A 23,256-nucleotide genomic window follows, 5' to 3' on the forward strand; every position below is an offset into this window, starting at 1 on the left:
GGTGAGCGTGGGAAGATAGAGCCTGTTCTTGGGCTGGGGTGGGAGGAGGGTTTCTTTTACTGTTTGCCATCCTGCCTGGTGATCACTGGGTGCTAATCACCGAGTGCTGTCCATGTCCTCTCTCCACAGGGGGCTCTAGCGGCTCCGGGGGCTCTCTGTGCTCCATCGGCAGCCGTGTGTGTGGGGGTTCCCCGCCTGGGCTGTGCTCGGGGTCTCCCCCTCTGGGAGCAGAAGCAGCCCCCAGCCTGAGACATGTGCCTTGTGGTGCTTCACCCCCCAGCCTGGAGGGTCTCGTCACCTTTGAAGCCCCTGAACTGCCGGAGGAAACGCTGATGGAGGTGGGAAGAGACCCTCCGATGTGTCCTTTAAGGCTACATGAGGAGAGAATTGATGATGAGAGGGCAGAATCCGAGAGCAAGTCCCAGTGGTTCTCCCCGTGACCTTTTCTATCTGAAACCTTGATGGTGTGTTTTTAGAATTATGTTGACAGTGGCACTCATTCACAGCGAGCTTTGGTTCACAGGAAGTGACAGATACAAATTTTGTATTCTTAATTCTTTTATCTGAAGTTAATTTACTACTTATGGTGGTGATGATTTAGTTGCTAAGTTGTGTCTGACTCTTGCAAACCCATGGACTGTAGCCCGCTGGGCGCCTCTGTCCATGGGATTCTCCAGGCCAGAATACTGGAGTGGGTTGCCATTCCCTTCTCCAGGAGATCTTCCCAACCCAGGGATCGAACCTGGGTCTCCTGCCTCGCAGGCAGATTCTTTACTGAGTGAGCTACGAGGGAATCCCTTTTACCTGTAGGACTTTAAAACATAATCTTTTCCCTAAAGCCATAACTTTTTATTCTCAAAGTTTACCTTACCTTACAAGATAAAAATGATACGCTTAAACTCAAGTTTTGAAAAAGTAAATTATAATGCCAACTGAGTCAGTAACGCTGAGAAATACAGCTTCCCAGCAGATTGGATAGTCACGTCCCTCCATGGAGTGGGTTCTCCAGGGAAAAACACATCATAATGTGCAGCGTACTGAGCACACATCCAGAATAGAGGTTAATGTTACGATTCCAAAGCGTGTGCCAGCTAACTCCTCAGCGTCGACTCTAGGCCATCTTCCCATGGACTGCATCTGACCTCAGTCAGTGCAGATCACTCTGCACTTCAAATTAAAATGACCCATTCTCCAGACCATCGAAGGCACTAAGTGTCTGTGCTGGACCCCTAGGATTTCTGTTGTGTGTGGAGGAGAATTAAGTATCTCACATAAAAGTTATAAAATATTGCATGCAAAATTTTAGTAGTGATTCTGTGTAATAAGCTGTAATTTTGAAAATATGTATAATGTAAATTATGTTCTAGTAAGTGTTGGAACATACAGTCCAATCTGCTGTTGCAGAGCAGGGAGACTCTCAAAAGTTGGTTCGTTTATTCTGCTGTCTCAAGGACGCTGGTTTTCATCCCTTTTAACCATGGAAGTAGAGTGAGAAACTTAGTCTTATTTGAGATTTCAAAATACATTGCTAGCTAAAAACAAATCTCAAAACAGCATTAATTTTAGAATACCAATATTTAATGCATTGCTATTACGTCTGTCTGTACTTCACTCTAACTAACTGAAAAGATCATGAAATTTAAAAGCTTTATTATTAGGAACCACTGTTAACTGAGGAACCACCAGAAATTTAAATAAAGTATCTCTGAAATTTTAAGCCAGTAGAATTCATGAAACTATTGAGAAGTGTAGTTTCAAGTCCAGAATATGCTGAAGTTCTTATATCTCAGAATCTATTTGGTCATGTTTCTGTCTCATGTACATTGATTTAGTTCTGTGTTTCATTTTTTCCTGTGAAAGCACAGTGGCCTCATATCTTTGAGGCTGAATGTTGTGGTTGCTCTCATACATGCCACAAAAACACATGACACACCTTTGATTTCATTTGTGTTTATCTTCTCACTAGTTTTCTGGAATTTAGAAATTTCAGCCTCCTTTGATCATTCTGATATTGATACATATAAAAAAATATTAGCAGTGGCCATGGTTGGTATACAGAAATGAGTATGCACCTCCTTAACCTTCAAGTTTCTAAGACAAGTTGGCTTTGCCTTAGCAAGAACATGCAGACACCTTACGCCACCTGAACTCAATGCTGCTGTTCACGGAGTGTGTGCTGGACCTGACAGCTGTGCGCGGGGGGAGCCCGGAGCTCTGCGCATCGGCCGTCTCCGTGTACCAGATCCAGGAGAGTGCGGTGGTGGACCAGATCAGCCAGCTGAGCAAGGACTGGGGGTAGGTGCCCCCTGCTGTCCATCTCCTCCCTTCCTGCTCTCCATATACTGGTGTCCACGCTGGAGGCCTCGCCACCCACTGCAGGTCACGTCCGGTTAGCAAAAATGTCAAGGAGTCTCTGAGTTATTTCAGTGCTCAATTTCGCTCTGTGAGCCAAGACTGGAGGTTCTGCAGCCTTGATTTTAAAGATACTTGATTATAAAGAGATGGTACTCTTATCTGAGTGTGCCCCTAATGTTAAAAGTACACTTTTTTCCGCGCCGACCCTTCTCCTTTCAGGAGCCCTTTGTGCACTAAGAGTGTCAAGGCGGGTTGAGATGGGGCCCTGGCCTGTTGGTTCATAGGCTAACACTGTGCTTGCTGTCTCTGGGCCAGGCGAGTAGAGCAGCTCGTGTTGCACATGAAAGCTGCACAACTCCTAGCAGCCTCTCTGCATCTTGCCAAAGAGCAGATCAAATCCGGGAAGCTGAGCCCATCCTCGGGCGTGAAGCAAGGTAGGCTGGGGCATGATGAGCTCCTGGGGGCCCAGCAGTCCTCTCCCCTTGCACTGAGAAAGGGGTTTTTGATGAGGGGTCATTGTGTTATTAAGTATTCTTCAATGGGAAAAGATGCTGGCTTCTCTGTTTTTAATATAGAGCAATCAGGTGCTTTGTTGTCAATCCTCTCTTGACTGAGAGGACATAGGAAAGAATGATTTCCAGGCACTTTTCTCAGTGATCATTTTTTGTCGCTTTCCTTAAGTTAGCAGGAAAGCTGCATGTTACCATGACTCTGTTTATGAAAGAAAACTGAATTCTTATTTCAACTTTTTTCCAGTTGTCAAAAATCTGAATGAACGATATAAATTCTGCATTAGCATGTGCAAGAAATTGACAGAAAAGCTGAATCGCTTCTTTTCTGACAAACAGAGATTTATTGATGAAATCAACAGTGTAACTGCAGAGAAACTCATCTATAACTGTGCTGTAGAAATGGTAACCCTTTTTAAAGTGTAATATTGTACAGTAATAGTTGTGGTGTTTAATAAGAGCATCTTTTTTTTTCCATTTATTTTTATTAGTTGGAGGTTAATTACTTTACAATATTGTAGTGGTTTTTGCCATATATTGACATGAATCAGCCATGGATTTACATGTGTTCCCCATCCCGATCTCCCCTCCCACCTCCCTCTCCATCCCATCCCTCTGGGTCTTCCCAGTGCACCAGCCCCGAGCACTTGTCTCATGCATCCAACCTGGGCTGGTGATCTGTTTCACCCTTGATAGTATACTTGTTTCAATGCTGTTCTCTCTGAACATCCCACCCTTGCCTTCTCTGACAGAGTCTAAAAGTCTGTTCTGTACATCTGTCTCTCTTTTTCTGTTTTGCATATAGGGTTATCATTACCATCTTTTTAAATTCCATATATATGCGTTAGTATACTGTATTGGTCTTTATCTTTCTGGCTTACTTCACTCTGTATAATGGGCTCCAGTTTCATCCATCTCATTAGAACCGATTCAAATGAATTCTTTTTAGTGGCTGAGTAATATTCCATAGTGTATATGTACCACAGCTTCCTTATCCATTCTAAGAGCGTCTTTTGAATTGCATACCTGCTTGACATTATCCTTTTAAACAGAGTTAAAGCCCCACCACTCCCATGTCCCAGGTGTCATGGTACCTTTTCCTGAAGGAGTATTTGGACTGAATTAACATGCAGCAAGGAGAAGGCAATGGCACCCCACTCCAGTACTCTTGCCTGGAAAATCCCATGGATGGAGGAGCCTGGTAGGCTACAGTCCATGGGGTCGCGAAGAGTCAGACACGACTGAGCGACTTCACTTTCACTTTTCACTTTCATGCACTGGAGAAGGAAATGGCAGCCCACTCCAGTACTCTTGCCTAGAGAATCCCAGGGACGGGAGCCTGGTGGACTGCCGTCTATGGGGTCACACAGAATTGAATACGACTGATGTGACTTAGCAGTAGCAGCAACATGCAGCAAACACAAGCTGTGTTGGTTACCACATTTGGTGTTAATAAAAGTTTACCATAACACTTAAAAATTGCTAACATTAGGCATGATCTAATCTTTTGCTAGTTTGTATCTAAAAGCTTTTGCTGGATCTGTTTCTTCATTTCCCATTGTTTAAGAAATTTGGCTTAAAATGTTAGAAAAGAATTCTGCTCTTTTACCCTATCTGCAAAAATTCATGTGCTCAGATTCCATGACTGACCTCAGTATAGACAAGAAGTTTAACCTACTTTGCCAAATATCTGGTTATATTCGTAGAAATACTTTGTTTTCTGTATCTTAAGAGGAAAATTGCCTGAGGTAAGCAGGAGATTAGGGGCTGTTAAAGAAGTAATTCAGTGGGGAAGAATTTAATTATTGACCAACCTTATGATTTTTACCATACTAACACAATTGACCTTCTTTCTTGGCCCCAGATTTGCTTGAACTCTGAAATTGTACTGTTATATTACCCCCTTGGCATTTTTTTGAAAGCCATCATAATAAAAAGTCATATGAAAATAATTTTGGAATATAAGCTATTGATGATAATAATATACATTATATTACTACAAATTGGACATGAATAATATTATGCACTGTATTGTTTTGTACCAGATTAAGACTTTGTAGGACAGATTTTCTCTTAAAATTTGTGCCAGGACTGATGTCCTGTTGTGAGGAGTGACAGTGCTGCTGTTTCTGCTGATGACAGGGCCACATGCCTACAACAAATCTCTCCTGGGCCCTGGCTGCTGAGCAGCGTGGGGGCACTCACCTTACACGTAGTTCTTCCTTTCTCCCTCCGTTTCAGGACTTTTGATTTTCCATATCCATTTTATTTATCTTATTGTAAGTGGCTTTACTTTTTGAAAGAGACGGCATACTGACAGGTAAATTAGCACACTGGATCCCTCACAGACTCAGAGATGAATGATTAAAAAGAAAATTAGGATGCTGTTAGGAAAACAAAATGCTCATAACCCTGTGAATGACACTGGGGAGGCCCTGCCCCCCTCTCCCACTGCCCAGCTCACGCCTGCTTCTCTTGACTCGGCCTCAGTGTCACTTCCTGGAGGCTCTCCTCACCTTCCCCTCCCTGATAGTCTGGTTAGGTGCCCCTTGAGCGTAGTCCACTGGGTACCATCCAGGGCTTCCTCCTGTGGTACCGTGTGGCCCTTGGAGCACAGCCCACACCTTAGCTGGACTGTGAGCTCGCCTTCATCGTATGCCCACTGCTCCATAAATTCAAGAGGTGCCCAATAAATGTCTCTGAGTGAATAAATCCCACACACCAGGAAGTCCTTTAACTGAAAGAAGCAGCTGATAAATGGCTTTTAACATCATTTAATTATTTCATTGTAACAAAATCTGCTTTAATGAAATGCCAGGTTACTAGTATGGAAGTATATATTTAAAGTAAACTTTTTATTGAAGTCAGAGATGAGTCAGTTTAGAAGTGTTAAACCTTAGGAGTTTTGAGTCTCTGAGTTCAAGAAGGTTATGTTTGAATGCAGAGTTAGTAACTCTTTTGTCAAGAAGCTTTTCCTTTATATCATTCACCCAGTAAGTTACATCATTTTGTCAAAATGTATTAATTTTAGAGAGACTCCATTTAAAGCTGCATTGTGCACATGGATTCATATTTTCTTGGAAAAGCTGAGAACCTTCTTGTCTTTGTTCACTGGTTCCAGGTTCAAGCCGCAGCCTTGGATGAAATGTTTCAGCAGACTGAAGATATTGTTTATCGCTATCATAAGGCAGCCCTTCTTCTGGAGGGCTTAACTAAGATTCTTCAGGACCCGGCAGACATTGAAAACATCCACAGATGTGAGTTGACTTGGAAAGCAGTGTGTTTGCTGATTGCATCTCCTTGTCTTCTCCTGGAGCAGCAGGAAGACCCTGGGGTGTGCAGTGACCTGCCCAAGGGTGTTGCATCTTGGTTTCCCAACCTTGGGCTAGTCACATCCCCCTTCCGTGGCCTCAGTTTCTTCTTCTGTGAGATGAGGGACAAGGCCTGCCTTGCAGAGCTGTTGTGAGAAGTAGATACGAGGCTTGTGAAGAGCAGATGAGGTGGTGGGCCTCTTGGAGGAGGTGTGGTCATCCACATTCTGAAGAGCAGCCAGGGGCTGGCAGTTCTATACTTATTTGCAGTTGTGAGCAAACTAGCTGTTAAAATCTACATGTTCTTCGTTTGACTTGCTAATCTAGCTTTTACACTGCACAGCACTAAGCTAGACAATTAACAGGCAGAAAGAAGAAAAAGCACTAGAACTGTTAACTTTGGGGCAAAGATAGGACAGAAGTGAGGGTGGAGGTGGAGAGAGAGATTTTTCTCGGTGGTGATTCTTTGCTGGGTTTTGAAATATTAATGGTATTTTCATGGATTTATTTTATTTCTAGATAAATCTAGTATTGAAAGAAGATTGTCAGCACTCTGCTATAGCACCTCAGCCTTGTGAGCAGCAGCAGGCCTGCCCCCGGGACCAGCGGTGGGTGTCAGGTGATGCCATTGGGAGCACAGCTTGGGTCCTGTCGGTCCACTCTTAACATGGTGACTACCAAAGAGCACGCAGTGGTTTCACAAAGGAAAACCAATCCCAGAACTACATATTGTAGGAGGTCTGCCTTACCAGAGAAGTCACCCCTTCCCTTTCTCTTTATAGAAGCAGATGCAAAAGTGTTCCACTGGGCTTTCGGTTTGATTTTGGTAAATAAACGTACCTTAGAACTAGAGTCACCAATATGGTTACTGTTAAGGAGAGTTAGCATTAAGTGATGAGTGGCTCTTTGTACTAGCCACCAGAGCACAGTGTGTGACTCCTTGTATTCGCTGAGGAGTGGAAATAAAAAGCCCCATCTCTTCCGGGCAGTTCAGTTCTCGGGGTGAGTTTGAGTCTGAGCACGCACCCATAAACAGCTCAGGAAGAAATAAGGAGGAGTGAAAGATGACTCTTGGAAGATATTGTGAAATCTTCAATTTGAGCTAACGTGGACATATATTAATAATCTTCCAAAATCTTTCATATTGCACTAATTTATTAAAACAACTGTATTGGATTTTGCAATTTAAAACTAACTGAGGCACAATGGACTTGTTTAAAGTATTTTACTTGATTATATATGCGTACCCTTTCCAGAATTCACATGTAATCTCTTGTGGACTTTTCAGTGGTAAAGACTTGTGTTTTACGAGCCTCTGCATTTTCTTAACCTATTCATCTACGCCTACAGGTTTTCTCTCACTGATGTTTTTAAGTTGCTGGTTGTCTGCTTTACTTTGCATTTTTTACTGTGCATGCATAATGTGCATTCATGCCTGTGACCGCTAGGTTTATTCGGGCAGCATTAGAACAAGTGGCAGGCCAGAGATACACTCAAGAATTGCAGTAGGGCCAAAACAGAGTTGGTGACCTCTAGGCTTTTTAGTGATGTGGAGTTTTACATGAAGTCGGTGAAAAATGAGGTTTGTTTTCTCTTAGGATAAGGGGCGGCTCTCTCCAGCCCGTGTGCATTTTCCTGCTAATCCTGGCAGTCCACCAGGGAGCTAGTCATGGAGAATGTGGGCCCTTAACGTCCTTCCAGAAACGGTGCCCACGTGTTCGATGATTTGGTTTCTTTGACTTACGTGCTTGGATACTTGAACAAACCATTCAACCATTCTCCAGTTTTAATCCTTTAGATGATGTCATCTGAACTTGGACAAATTGCACAGAAGCTCTTTGGCATTAATCTAATTTAGTGTACTGATAAAAACAAAAAGGTTTTCCTTTACTTTGACGAAGTAATGTAATTTTTACCTTATTTATCTGTATAAAATCCCAGCAGTTAATTTGAACATTTATTTATATGATGTTTGTATTTTTAGGTCTTTAATACAGTGTTTCTACCTCTCATTTGTAACTGCATGCATTACCCATGAAACTAGATAAAACTCACTGAATTGTGTAGTAGCCTTTTTATTATTGCCTATACAGATGTATACTAAGATAAATAAAACTGACCAGGTGTTTCTAGGACAAGGCTGGGTCCCTGTGACATGGCTTGTCAGACCAACTCCTTCCTCAGTGAGTTTGGAGGCTGGGTGGTTAACGCACATTGCCCCAGGACTTCAGGTTGTGGTGACAGTCCTGCAGGCTATGGAGCAGGGCTGTGCTGGGGTTCCCCTCTCCCCCAGCAGGGTGACAAGCACCATTACCGGTGATGGTCTAGTTTGTACCACTGTTTTGAGTGTAAAGGGAGTTTCTTATATGTTCTCTCAGTTACCACCTGGGTCATCTCAGTTGATCCTCCAAAGGGGGTGGGTGCATTCTGGCCCCTCCTCCCCTTTCCCGTTTGTTTTAAACACAGGATGGAATGAGTTCACAGTGAGGAAATGGCTTGGTCTGCCATCAGTACCTAGGGAGTGGTCTCCAAGTGCATTCTTCTTCTTGTGCAAGAAAGGTCAGGTGGTATGTGGTGTATGTGTGAAACCCTTCGGTCTGAACAGCAGAAAACAAACTGTAAATGCAGGAATAATGATTCTGATTATATTTCCATTATCAAGGCCAATTGTTTTAAGAGATTTTGCCTTGATTATAGCAATAATAAACAAATGCTTTATGTTTCCATGTGTATCTTTTGATTTTTCTATCATCTGTTTCATGAAATGGAAATGGACCAGTCCATACATTCATGGATTGACATCTGGAAAGTTATGGACCATACAAATGCAGGTAGAGGAGTAATCTGCAAATGTGCTAGCTGGCTGTTCCTGTTGTAAGGATTTGCCTTAACTGGGCCTGCGCTGGGCCTGAGGGATGATGCCCACACCCCCTTCTCCTGAAGAGGAAGAGCCAGAGTGCCCTTCTGTCGTTCTGCCCTCCTGGGATCGAGGAGAGGAGGCTGGAGACAAGGTCACTCTTTGGGCTGGGTGGGCTCAGTCCCCACAGGTAACAGGAGGGGAGTCAAGCTGGACACCATGGACATGAAGTTGTTACTTGGCTTTAGAAAGCCCGTGAGGTGATGGAAGGACTTGTGCATGGGCCTTGGAGGAAGTCTTGCTGCTCCCGCCATAGCCTCCGCAAGCAGTCACCGGTTCTCACTGGGGCTGAGCGAACTTGTGTTGTTCCAGAAGGGTGCCTGCTGCTGGGGAGCTTGGCATCTTCTGTCCCTGACAGGCACCACCTGGAAGTATCGTGTCTGCTCTGCACACCAGGAGATGACTCTGGCTGTGCCCTGAGCCCCAAGTCTGCAGCCATGGAGGCTCCTGAGTGCTGCCTGAGTCTCCTTGTTTGTCCCAGCCCTGGCTGGAACACCATCTGTGGGCAAGGGGTCAGGATGGCTGGGTCCTCACCCAAACAGAGGAGACACATCACAGTGGCCCACCTGGAAGAGCGCCCACCACGGGAAATGACCGATAGCCCCTAAAGTCTCAGCCTTTGTGGACAAGGCCGGGCCAAACAGGTGAAGGGTCATGGTAGGCCAGTACCCAGACCGTTCTGGAGGAAGGGGCCAAGGCGGGAGGTACCCTTCCCCAGGGCCTTGCTCGGCCGGTTAGTGATGTGCCATGTAAATCTTTGTTGTGGCCGTTCAGGGTGTCCTTTTTGAAGAGCCTCTGGAGTGGATCTGGGTGGAGGTCCCCGAGCCCTGGGCTTCCTTTCATCCTTCCACTCCCAGGCTGTTGTCTTGGCTGTTCTCTGCGTTCCTTGGGTGCAACTCTCTTGGTCTCGGACTCCCTTGTGCAGCGGTGGCCTCTTAACACATTTCTTCCTTGCCTCTCCCTTCCAACAGTCTCCAGTCTGGAGGCTTCTGTGAGTGGCGGGGTAAAAAGTCCCTGGTACAGACTGGCTGAGGGTCCTAGTCTCTGGGCTCAGATAGGGGGGTGGATCTGAGCTGGGGAGGGGGGCTCTGAGGGAGGCTGAGGCTGGGGATGCTTCTCCAGTCACAGGCTGTCTCCTCATCACCTCTGGTGTTCAGAGACGTGAGTCATCCGTGGACTCCGGACACTGAAGATATGGAATAAAATCTCATTTCTCAGACCAGCTAACCTTGAGCACATGTCAACATTTAAGAGGTCGCTCACAGAGGAACCAGCTTGTGACCAGAGCATGTCAATCCAGAGAGGATATGAAAACTGGGGGATTCTTGGGAACAGATGCTTGTTACGTAAGGGGCTTGTTTACTTCCACATGGGTCCCAGCTTCCTTCCACATGGTCACGAACACATCATCTGCTCTGCAACGTCCTGTCCAAGAGGCTGGACAGGACACCCCATTTTGCCCACTTGCTCCGTTCAGGACTGAATGGCCACCTCGGCAACTACTCAGCCCTGCTGCTGAGCTGCGGAAAGCAACCAGACGACACACCTGAAATTTGAGTATTGCATAACTTCCACATGTCACAAAATCTCTCTTTTTTAAAAAATATCCACTTTAAATGTAAGAACCAATGTGTAAATCTATGGCTGATTCATATCAATGTATGACAAAACCCACTGAAATGTTGTGAAGTAATTAGCCTCCAACTAATAAGAAAAAAAAAAAAAAGTAAGAACCAGTCTTAATCTGCAGGCTGTTGTGTGTGTTCCCGGTGCCCAGGTGAACCGCAGAAGAGCCAGGCGTTGAGGTGCACATGGTGGCAGAGACAGGCCCCTGGGGACGTGTGCTCCCCACCATCCATGTGTCAGTTAACACGGATGTGGACGGTCCACCTCTGGGTCAGCAGCACAGCCCTGGTAACGATTCTGACCTTAAACATTTCATTGGACGGTCAGTGAATACACAGGATGCAAAGTTTACATGATTATTAGTTTTGGAGCATCTGGAGACACTTGTCTTTCTGGTCCTTTGACAAGTGAGGCCCCTTTCACTTGTGCTCTGTGGCCTTGGGCAGATCCCTTGCCTTCTTGCAGCTCTGCTTTTCCATCCAGTGAAGATCACAGGGGCACCTACTCATACGGTCCTGGTGGGGAAAACACCTGCGAACAAGGAAGGGCAGAGGGCCTGAGGCAAACCTAGGAGCAGGGGCTTACAGGGCTATGCAGGAACCTCTTCAGCCCTGCTCCCTTCTGAGAGGAGTAGGGAGGCAAGTCCTGGGCCCCCTTCCTCCAGAGAAACCACCCCGAAGACCCCTGGGCCCCTCCAGGGGCTGGTGAGACCAGCCTTTCTCTTAAGAGTAGTGGGGCATGGGGTCCCAAAGGAGAGACAAAAGAGTGTCCAGGGGAAAGGCTGCTCCAGGTCTCCCCCTGACTTCTGCCTCCAGGGGCCTTCATGTTCCTGTGTTGAGGATGGCCCTGAAGGGGCTTCCATGGGTGAGAATGGCCAGTCCTCCAGCCAACAGGGTGCAGAAGGAACAACCCTGAGTTGCTGTACGCTTGGAGTTAGGGGTGACGCCCTGGAGTTGAGGGAGGAGGGGTCTTTGTGAGGCAGGGTCTAGGGGAGGCATCACCTCTTCTGTGAGGTGTGTCCTAGGCCAGAGGCTGATGGATAAATTTCAAGAAACTGCAATGTTCGACTTCAAAGTTGGTCTCTTCCTACCTAACGCACCTGCCATGCTGGGACTGCAGCAATGAGAGGCTTGACTGCTCTCACGGGGTGTACCTTTCGGACAAGACTGATAACCACTTGGCGAGTGCAATGAATGCCATGAAAGAGAGATGGACAGTGTCATTGCTGTGGGTGGGCTCATGGTGGGGGTGATGGGGCCAAAGTCAGGAAAAGATGAGTGGCCGTTGCCCAGGTTAAGGAAGCGGGGGAGGGGTGGTGTTCTGAGAGCAGGACTGGCCTGTGCAAAGGCCCTGTGGCAGGGAAACCTGCCTCAATGGAGGCAGTGGACAGCTCAATGGACAGCAGTCCTCTGTCCTGGCACCACGTGCTTTTTGTAGCACAGTAACCAGTTTCTGAAATTACCCTCTTTATGCTTTTACTTGCTGTTCTGCTCACCTCGCTGAAGTGTCATCTCTCTCAAGCCAGGAATCTGTCTTGTTAATAATGCACCTAGTTCCTAGGACATTTCTTGGCAAAGAGCAGGTGCTCAAAACATATTTGTGGAAAATGATGGTGGCATTTATGATTTTGGTGGTGGTGTTGATGGCGGTGGTGGTGAGGATGATGCTGATGGGGATGGTGGTGGGGATGTTGCTGTTGGCGGTGGTTACGGTAGTGACAGTGGCGACATCCATGTTCCAGGCAGATAGACACTGTGTGTGATCCTGTGTTGTCACATGTCCAGGAACTTCTACATGAGCATGTGTAGATCTCACAGGGTCTGGGAGGGGACTGAAGGCGCTTGCTGACTCTCATGGTGGTCAGTGCCCACGTCAGGATCTGCCTCAGGCAGGCTCCCTGGAGCCCACGCCCTGACACGCCCCCACAAGATGCAGATACAGCAACGACTCTGCTTGTGCACAGGGACTCTTTTACGAATGTCTGTGCACACGTGGGCACGTCCATCCTTGTCACCGGCCCTGCCTGACCAGAGGTCAGCGCTTTGGGTCAAAGTGTGCAGCTTGGAAGGCTAGGGAGGCTCCCTCAGAGCCATGGAAAGGTTTGACACAGGTGGGTGGCCTGATTGCACTGGCAGCTTGGAGAAAAGATGGGAAGCAGCATATGTGGACGCAGGGACACCCCCTGAAATGTCTTCAGAGGAGAAAGTGCCTGGTTTCTAGAGACAGGGAGGATCTAAAACCCATGTGACTTGGAGATGAACAGGATGGGGGTATATCCAGGAGGGTTCTCTGTTGCTAGGAATTGTGTATGAGTTTGTTTTTGCTGGGTAACAAAACCACTCCAAGAACAGTAGCTTCACACAGTGAACACACCTGATTCTCACCATTCTGTGGTCCAGCTGAATGGCTCTGGTTGGCTCAGCATGGCTGGTGCTCAGTGGCCTGGGAGCCCTCACCTGTGCTCATGGGTTTGCTTGACGTTCTGCTGTCGACTGCTGGCCTAACCCCATCCAGGAGTGCCCGGTGTCAGAGGACGAGCCCTGGACACTCACTCCTCAGTCCTGCAGACTAGGATGGGTCAGTGTGGGAAGTAGAGTCCACCTCAGGGGGAGCACAGCCCTGTGCACCCCGGGGATGGGGGGCAGAGTCCTTGCAGCCGCCGTGCATGGAGAGGAATCCAGCTGGTTTAAGCAGGATGGATTTGGTAAAACACGAATATTTCTAAGAAGAATCTTGGGGAGGCCTGGGAACAGGATCAGGGCTTAGGACATGCAGGATGGATGTCATTGCACTGCTGTGACCCTCGTCCACTGCTGCTCTGGGGGCTTGATCCTGTGGCAACTCCACCTGGTGTGCAGAGAAGACCCGGGGCCACTTTGCGCCTCCTGGGTCACTGAAGGACCCTGTTTGCAAGGCAGGCAGAGCTCGGGCCCAGTCATCGCCTTTGCATGGATTGGAGAGGTCTAGGGTAAGGATCTACACAGGAATGTGAGTGGTGTCCTGAGGGGCCAGGGCCTAGAAGAAGGGAGACCTGGAAATCCAATGTGAGGAGGTCTGGGGGTGGCCCATGCCCATGACCTAGGGAGCAGGCACACAGTGTTGCGTTTCATGTCAGTGGCCACCAGGGGGAGCGCCAGGCAAACCAGGTCGCAGATGACTCATCCAGAGGTGGACCAGCCTCATTTCCAGACTCTGGTGCTGGCCTTGGCGCCAGAAGCCACAACCAGCGGCCCAAGTGCCCGGCGTGCAGCAGCCCCGCCGCTGACCTCCAGGCTGGCTCTCAAGGGGCCTACAGCAGCAAGCTTCCAGGGTGGAGTGGTCACCAGGTCATTACCCCACCTCCTGTGGGCTCCCCTTTTCTGTCTCATGCCCCCGGACACACTTCCTAGCCAAGTCCTGCACGGGAGCTCGGCTCCTCACCGAGAGGGACCCTCCTCTCTCAGTGTCTGAGAACTGACTGGTCCTGTTTTCCCGTGGATGATGATGATTCTTTTTATAAATACTTTGTGTCTGTTGCAGAAATCCTTACAAAGAACAAACTTTCCATCATCTCAGAGGTTATATTAACATTTTGGTTCACCCACTCAGATGACCTCCCTGTGTAAATGACATCTTTTATCAAAATGCAGTTAATAGAAATTATACTGTTTAAAAACTTGTATATGAAGGTAGTATGAACAGCTGCCCCTTTTAAGGATCTGAAGCCTTTTCTGAGTGGCTGCACCTTCATTTATCTCACTGGTCCCGACCTGAAGAGCCTGAGGGCTGTTCTGATCTGTGCTGTTCCTCAGCAACGCTGTAGTGAGGCTGCTGGCCCCTGGCGGTTTACTCCTTCAAGTTTCCTCGATAAATTTCTCTGCTGAAGCCGCACCCGAACCCATTGCCTCTCGCTCCCACTGTTCTAGCCCATGGTTTCCGGGGTATTCCACCCTGTTATCCCTTCTGTGGCTCTCAGGCTGCCCCTCGTCAGCTGCACCCCACAGGAAACACTCCCATGACCAGCAGACACTTAGCGTGGACGCCCCATGTTTCTTCTTTAGGTAAGAGGAAATCTTCTGTGTGATGTGATAGCAATAGACACAGGTCATGATCCATGTGTCCAAACCCACAGGAGTTCAGCTCTGGGCTCTGGATGGTGATGACGTGTCCAGGTAGCTTCATCAATTGTAACAAATGTACCCACTGGTGGGGATGTTGCTGGTGCCTGTGTGGGGGCAGAGGATGCACAGGAAGCCCCTTACCTTCCCCCCACATTTGCTGTGCCCAAAACTGCTCTAAAAGTAGCCTTAATTGTAAACAAGTATTTGGGGCATTCAGAAATATATAAAAACACTTAACACTATTCCCTCCACCCAGCTTTAGAAATTAGGTACACAGAAAGCCCTTGGTGCATTACCACCCCTCTCCCGGTCTATTCCTCCCTGTGCCCCCAAAGGTCACTGCTGTCCAGATTCGGCTTGTCATCATTCACCCGTGTCTCAGCAAGTCCAGCCTCGCTCACTTAAAGTCAGAGCTGGTTCACACCTGGACCCGCTTCCTGTGACCCGCTGCACCTGGAGCCTCCACCCTGCCCGTGGGCATGGCAGGGGCTGGCTCTGCCCTTTGTCCACCCCAGCACCGGCAACTGGGAAGGGGGATCAGTAGATGGTGTTCATGTGTTTGCTGCATTCCTGGGTCCATGCAGATGGGCTTTTTTAAAAAAAAAATTTTATTGTGTTAAAACACGCATGACATGAAGTTTATCATCTTCACCGTTTTCAAGTGCACAGTTCAGAGGCAGTAAGCACATGCACACTGTTGTACAGCCGCTGCCACCACCATCTCCAGAACTTTCTCTTCTTCCCAAACTGAATCTCTGTCCCCATTACACCCTCACTGCACACCCGCCCCGTCCTCCTTTCCATCTCTGGAATCACGTAGTCTGTTGTCCTGTGACTGGCGTCATTCAGCACAGTGCTTTCCAGGGTCATCCACATTGGAGCAGGTGTCAGGATTGCCTCCCTGTTTAAGGCTGAGTTAGTGTAGTGAGTGGTGCAGTGGTTTTCACCAGGCCATGCTTTCTGTAGCGGCTCTGTGGTCCCGAGGGCAGCTGTCAGCCCCTCCCCAGCACCCCCAGCATGGACTCAGGGAAGTCTGCATGCATGCCAGTCTGGGAATTACCAACTCTCCAGCCCCCGCAGGGGGTCCCAGAGTCTGAAATGCCCCCTCCCTTTGGGCTCCATCTGTCCTTTGTGCGCTCTGGCTTTTTGCCCGTGGAGACCTCACCCAGAGTGAGGGAGAGAACTGACTCCCTCGTTTCCTCCAGCATCTTACTGCCATAGAAACAGAAAAAAAGTATAGCCCTTGTAAGAGTTGAGGAAGTCATGAGCCTAAGGGGGGCACTGTGGCCTTTCCCTCCTCCCGAACACCCCCGAAGGATGGCGTCCCCACCCCTCCAAGCCCACTGAGGGGGAGCCCCAAGAGAGATGCGGCTGCCTGCAAAAGGGACATCTCCTCACGCAGGGTACTTGTTGAGCTACCCTCACCTGAGCTGATAGAACTGGAGAGATGGCTGGGTCATGAGGATGTGAGTTTCCTTCAGCTGACTGCGCTCTGAGGAAGCACGGCCTCAGACCATCTTGCTGATACCTGGGGAGCCTCAGCCAGGTGAGGCGACCCACAGATGATGCTGTGGAGGGTGGGGGCAGGGGCAGAGGGGGCTGGAAACCCCTTTCCTGGGAACTGGGTGGAGGCAGGAGCTGCAGGGCCCCTGGACACCCACACAGGCTGCCAGGAGCACTAGGTAAAGATAAATAGCAAAGACTCTGCCCTGGTTCATTCTCCTGCCAGCAACGCTCCGCCCGCCCCGCCCCCATGGGGGACAGGGCCTCAGGGAATGTCAGAGGGGAGCAGAGGGGAGTGAGCTAGATCTGTCCCGTTCCTGGGGACATGGGCCAGAGCTGAGCTGGCACAGGCCGTGCACTGAGATCAAAGGGCTTAGTTAGCCTGGACGGAGCTTCAGGCACCGGAAATTGACCAGAAAGTGATGGGAGCCTCTTGGAATGTTTGAAGGGGTGAAAAATAAAGATCTGAGGAGGCCCAGCTGAAGCTGAACTGAAAACAAACTGAAAAGCCATTTTATATTCATACTTCACTTGGTCCAAATCTTTCTGTAGAACTAAAAGCACGAGACTCTCTAAGGGGTGAGGAAAGAGCAAAGGAAACATGCTGGGGGAAGGGGGAAAGTGATTCACCTGAATGTCAGGATGGAAGGGGGGGATTCCTCGAGTGCCTCTTGGGGCAGCAGAGGGGCAGTGTAGCTTAGGGACAGATACTTGGGATTTTGCTCTTCTCACTTATAGGGAAGTGTGTATCTGATTACAGAGCTGGGAGGAAGGGGACCATCGAGACCATGCAGGGGAGAAGCGCTAACAGACCAACAGGGAAAGTAGGGAGCAGGGACCATCAGTGAAGAGAGAACAACATGAAGAGTGGGTGCTAAGGAAATGGGAAGAATATGATGGAAAGTTCCAGGAAGACTGTCAGGCAGGCATCTAAGACTAACCTACCATTCATCATTTACAAGAAATGCATAAAACAGCAGGATAAATCACTGGAGATAATGAGGTATGCAGACTTGTGCAAGCAAAAATAAGGCAGGAACAGCTGTATTCACATCAGATAAGGTGGCCTTTATGACTGAAATGTGAAGAGGAAAGGCAAAAATCATAAAGAGGGTCAGTCATAAAGTTGTATGAGCAAAGCAAAATGTGGTTAAATACACACAGCAGAAGTATTGGGATTGTAAGGACAGTTGGATAAAAATACAGTTAACCATGAGAGGTTTATACACATTGCCTAGAGTTAGATCAAGTAAATAAAAAGGAATGGTGTTAAGAAATAATTAGTACATTTGATAGGTAAAGATTCTTAACGGCTATGAACAGAAAACATACCTCTCATTCATATGTCCCTGGAATGGCTACAAAGATTATATGACCACAAACAAAGCCTGAACCAATACAGGAAAGCAGAGAAGAAGGCCATATTTTTATCATAATCTGATAAAGTTTATCATAATCTGAGAAAGTTGTAAATAATAAATAATAAAGGTGTGACAAATATAATGTTAACTGCTTTGATAATAGGAAAGTGTGTTAGTCGCTCAGTCGTGTCCAACTCTTTGCAACCTGTAGCCTGCCAGACTCCTCTGTGCATGGGATTCTCCAGGCAAGAAAGCTGGAGTGGGTCCCTGATTAATAGGAAACAGGCCATCAAGGAGGAAATTAAAAACTATTAGAGAGCAGTGAAAATAGGAATGTTACATTCTCCAGGACATAGCAAAACCACATTCAATGGAAAATAAAATGACTTAAAAGCCATCTGTATCAAAATAGAAAAACAAAAGACCAAGGACCTGCTTTTTCAGTTTAAGTGCAAAAGAAAACTGCGTGCTTAGTCGCATCTGACTCTTTGCAACCCCTTGGACTGTAGCCAGGCTCCTCTGTGGAGTGTGTTACCATTCCCTTCTCCCGGGGGATCTTCCTGACCCAGGGATTATACCTGGGTCTCCTTCATTGGCAGGCGAGTTCTTTACCGTCTGAGTCACCTGGGAAGCCCACAAAAGGAAAGTGGGAAGATGGAGTTGATGAAGAACAGAAATGAATCAGAAACCTACCTGCACACTTCTCTTAGAAGATAGGTGGGGCCTGGCCTTTGTGAACACTGATGAGCAGAACTGTGGCTCACCCTGACTTCCTTTCCTTGTGAATGAAAAATGAGTTACAGAAACACACAAGGCTAAGATTCAGAAAGGAGACATGTTGACAGAGTCAGGAGAGGAAAGCATTTTGAAGAAATGGATGAGGCTGAAGGGTGTGAACCTCCAAAGGAGGTCAAGGAATCAATGCCGGGTGAGGCCTGGCTCCATCACTCACACGCTGTGTGACCTTAGGCCAATTACTTAGCCTCTCGGTGCTTCTGTTTCCTCATCTATAAAATGGATATAATAATTGTTCCTACCCCTTGTGCAGTTATGAGGATTAAATGAATTCATAAAGGGAAGGTGTACACTAAGATAGCCTCTCAAAGGGCTCAGAGTAAATGATAAAATACTGCAAATCTAGATGAACCATGCAGGGTTGGAGAAAGCCCTCCTTATTCAAACTAAATCAGATTTCTTGGCTGTGCAGACACTCATCATAACCAGAGATGCTGTAAATCCAGTCACCAGACAAATGTCTTTTGTCTGATCTGTCTGATCGAGGAAAATACTAGTGACTCACTGACTGTCACAGAAGGAGCTCCTAAACATGAACAAGGAAAACAGGACAGAAGTGGCCTGGGAGGCAGCTTGAGGCACATGTGTGAGGACCCCCAGCACGGGGTCGGGGAACAACCGAGAAATGGTGAGAACACAGGGCACCAGCAGCCCCATTGGACCATGGCCCAGACAACCTGCTGGCCTCCAGGGACCGCCATTAGTTAACAGGCAGGAGGTCAAAAATGCCAACATTCCTGGGAGTCTGTTACAAAGAAACAAAAACACCAGTAAGTTCAAGGAGGCTTCTGGAGCATTGGTCAAAGCTGGTGGCTTCCCCCAGCAGGGAACATTCTGGTCCCGTCACATCAGACTTTGTTTAGGGGACAGAGTGGACCCCGTTGTCCGCTGCCTGGGTGGTGGGGAATTGTGCCCACCACCCAGAGGCAACACAACATGGGGGATCAGAACCCGGGTTCCGTGAGACCCTGTCTTAAAAACGGGAGAGCCACCAGTGTGTCTTGCACGTTTAACTTTATCAGATGTTATCTAAGGATTGGGACAAATACAGGCATGACATGCTGGAATTTGCAGGGCGCTGATGGAGGGAGAGGCGAGCCGGGTTCAGTGAGAAAGGAACCGGTGTCTCTAAAAACCAGTCATCACATTTGTGCAGGTTCACAAGATTTTATCTGTGTGATCATCATGCAGAAATAAACAGATACTTGCCCCTTTTAGAGTAATTATTAGACTTGGTGTGCAATGGGGTGCACTCTATGTGTTCATCAGTAGTCAGGGTGCGGCTTCCCACACTCAGAGGAGCAGGAGTGCCAGGCAGGCCACAGCCTGCCCTCCAGCGGATGTGTGGGGGCTCCGGGTGGGGTTCAGGCCAGGTGCCCAATTCACTGTGACTTGCACTTTGCTGCTGCAGGCTGGCCCCAGCCCTGGGCTGCCCTTGGTTCAGGCTCAGCCCGGGCTTCCTGGGTGCTTCCTTGGAGTCTGCAGGGTGTGAAGTCAGGGCCAGGTGACAGTGGGGGACTTTTGCAGCACCCTTTAGGGAGCTGCCCTCCTGCTCCCACTGCCTCCCAGGGTTGCCAACCTGTACCTTCTCTGACCCAAGTCTCAGCCCTCGGGGTGGATAGAAGGTCCTTCCTGCATTTTCCTGGACATGCAGCCAGCCTCGCTCACCTTGCTGCTCCCGGGAGAGGCTCTGTAAACAGTCGAAATCCCAGTGTCCTCTAGTGGCTCAGCGGCCAGCTGCTGACTGGAGGAACCCAGGACAAGGAACCCTCAGGTCAGAAATGGAGTGCTGTTGGGCAAAGCTGAGTCCAGCCTGCCCCATGCACCCTGGCACCCTCACTCCCTTCAGGCCCTGGCAGTCAGCCCTCTAGGTCAGTGAGCCCCACACTGCACTGCATCTGGAAGTTTATGACAGGTGCACTGCTGGATCTCAGTGGACTCTGCTGCACTGGAAACCCAGGGTCTTAACCACTGGACCACCAGGGAAGTCCCACGCTTCAGCTTTTGATATGGTCCACTTACCTTTTTTTTTTTTTTTTCTTTTGTCTCTTGTGCTTTTGGTCGTGTATCTCAGAAACCGTTGCCTGACATAAGGACATAAGATTTACTCCTATGTTTTCCTGTAGTATGAAAGGCAAATATGGCTTAGACGGTGAAGAATCTGCCTGCTATATGGGAGACCTAGGTTGGATCCCTGGGTCGGGAAGATCCCCTGGAGAAGGGAATGGCAATCCACTCCAGTATTCTTGCCTGGAGAATTCCATGGACAGAGGAGTCTGGTATGCTACAGCCCATGGGGTCCCAAAGAGTTGGATATGACTGAACAACTAACACTTTCTTGTAGCTTTAGCTCTTACATTTAGGTGGATGATACATTTTGAGTTAGTTTTTGTATATGGTGTGGGGCAAGGGTCCAAGTTCATCCTTTTGCATGTAGATATTCTGTTGTGCAGTGCTATTTGTTGGGAAGACCATTCTCTCCTTGCTGAATTGTCTTGGCAGCCTTGTCAAAAGTCAGTTGGCTATATGTGTAACAGTTTATTTCTGGACTCAGCTCTGTTCCATTGATCTATGCGTGCGTGCTAAGTTGCTTCAGTTGTTTTTGAATCTTTGTGGTCCCGTGAACTGTAGCCCACCAGGCTCCTCTGTCCATGGGATTCTCCAGACAAGAATACTGGAGTGTGTTGCCATTTCCTTCTCCAGGGGATCTTCCTGACCCAGGGATGGAACCCATGTCTCTTATGTCTCCTGCATTAGCAGGTAGATTCTTAACTACTAGTGCCACCTGTGAAGCCCCTCCACTGATCTGAATGTTTGTTTTATGTCAGCACCACAATCTTCTTTTTTTGGCTGCACCATGCAGCATGTTGGATCAAACCTGTGCCCCCTGCAATGGAAGCTCAGAGTCTTAACCACTGGACCCCCCAGGGAAGTCCCAGCAGCATCACCATCTTGATCACTGCAGCTTTGTCATAGTTTTGAAATTGAGTCTCTACCTTTATTCTTCTTTTTCAAGACTGTTCTGTCTATTCTGGGTCCTTTGCATTTACATACAAACTTTAAGGTCAGTTTTTTTATTCCTGCAAAAAAAAAAAAAATTAGGGATTTTGACAGGAATTGTATTGACTCTGTAAATCAATTTGGAGAGTATTGTCACCTTAATGTTACATCTTCTGATCCATGACCTGTGATTTCATTTATTTAGATCTTTAATTTTTTTTTTAACAAAGTGTTGCAGTTTTCAGTGTATAAGTCTTACACTTCTTTTGTTGAATTTAAATTTACTTCTCCTCTTCAATGCTCTTGTACAGGGAATTGATCCTGCTGGTTGGCATCTTTCTCACTATTCTTCCCAGCTGTTCCTCCCTGGCATCCTTCCTCTTTCTATCTAGTCACTTAGAACCAGATCCCCAGGTTGGTTGGAACCAGCTATGTACTGAGAATCAGAACGTTCAGAAGGAGGGCAGGAGGGCCCCGCCACGAGGAATGGGAATGGATATGACACTTCCCATTGGGGTTGCTTTGGCTGCACCTCGCTTCTAAGGAGACGGCTTGGACTGGGTGAGTCAGCCTGGGCTTTGGTGGGTCCAAAGACTGGTTCCACCACCTGTGAGTGATGAGAACTTGGACCAATGTTCTTTGAGCCTCCGTTCCTCCTTTATAAAATGGGGGGGGAGGGTGACACCTTCCTGTAGAATTGTCATCAGAGGCCCCATGTGTCCAGTCACAGCACAAAATGACCACTGCCTGAGTGGTGGCCGTGATGACCACAGGCAGCTCAACTTTGCAATGCATCCCTGGAATAATGCCTCAAGTCACACCTGCTGTCATGTAACAACTTCATGTTCCCCTCTAAAGACCTTGTACTCATCCCTTAGGACAGTTTCTCAGGTTTTATGCCCTCAGCCTAGCTTCTTGACCACTTGAAACATGTAAACTGAATTCTGTGCCACAGACCAATGTAAAATCTCTCATATTCACATCATTACCATCAATCTTCCCAGGAGTTCCAAAATATAGTTACATACATACATACATAGTTTACAAAATATAGTTTTGTAAATGCATATATGTATGTATGTATGTATGTAACATGTAGCAGGTATTAAACAATAAATAATAAGATTTCCTTATAGCAACTTCTTAAAGGAATAAACACAGAGATTAAAGGGAACTCTGCCCAGTCACTGATTAGTCAGTGGTTCTCCACCTTCACCTGGAGGCCTCAGAATCGCCTGGAGGCCTCAGAATCCTCTGGAGGCCTCAGAATCACCTGGAGGCCTTTTTTAGTTCAGTCGTTCAGTCATGTCCAACTCTTTGCGACCCCATGGACTGCAACACATCAGGCTCTCCTGTCCATCACCAAGTCCCGGAGCTTGCTCAAACTCAAGTCCATCGAGTCAGTGATGCCATCCAACCATCTCATCCTCTGTCGTCCCCTTCTCCTCCTGCCTTCAATCTTTCCCAGCATCAGGGTCTTTTCCAATGAGTGAGTTCTTCACATCAGGTGGCCAAAGGATTGGAATTTCAGCCTCAGCATCAGTCATTCCAATAAATATTCAGGACTGATTCCCTTTAGGATTAATTGATTTGATCTCCTTTCAGTCCAAGGGACTCTCCAACGTCTTCTCCAACACCGCAGTTGAAAAGCATCAGTTCTTCAGCACTCAGCTTTCTTTATAGTCCAGCTCTCACATCCATACATAACTACTGAAAAAACCATAGCTTTGACTATATGTATGGACCTTTGTTGGCAAAATAATGTCTCTGCTTTTTAAT

General features: G+C 47.6%; 1 protein-coding gene across 10 annotated transcripts in view; it reads left to right on the top strand.

Moving 5' to 3' along the window:
- ULK2 (unc-51 like autophagy activating kinase 2) overlaps window positions 1-8,899 on the top strand; it is a 57,011-nt gene extending 48,112 nt beyond the window's left edge. For 7 of the 10 annotated variants that reach the window (XM_061143604.1, XM_061143605.1, XM_061143608.1 and 4 more), the window contains 6 exons: window positions 130-338; window positions 2,117-2,295; window positions 2,671-2,789; window positions 3,112-3,269; window positions 5,986-6,121; window positions 6,695-8,899. In XM_061143604.1, the coding sequence (XP_060999587.1) occupies window positions 130-338; window positions 2,117-2,295; window positions 2,671-2,789; window positions 3,112-3,269; window positions 5,986-6,121; window positions 6,695-6,753 (860 nt within the window). In that variant the 3' untranslated portion in view covers window positions 6,754-8,899. Of the gene's footprint in view, window positions 1-129; window positions 339-2,116; window positions 2,296-2,670; window positions 2,790-3,111; window positions 3,270-5,985; window positions 6,122-6,694 lie in introns of those variants that run through there. The other 3 variants (XM_061143602.1, XM_061143609.1, XM_061143610.1) reach the window with 3 other exon arrangements.
- Window positions 8,900-23,256: the final 14,357 nt, after the last annotated feature.

The sequence above is a fragment of the Dama dama genome, chromosome 5, assembly GCF_033118175.1.
Source record: "Dama dama isolate Ldn47 chromosome 5, ASM3311817v1, whole genome shotgun sequence".
Taxonomy (NCBI): domain Eukaryota; kingdom Metazoa; phylum Chordata; class Mammalia; order Artiodactyla; family Cervidae; genus Dama; species Dama dama.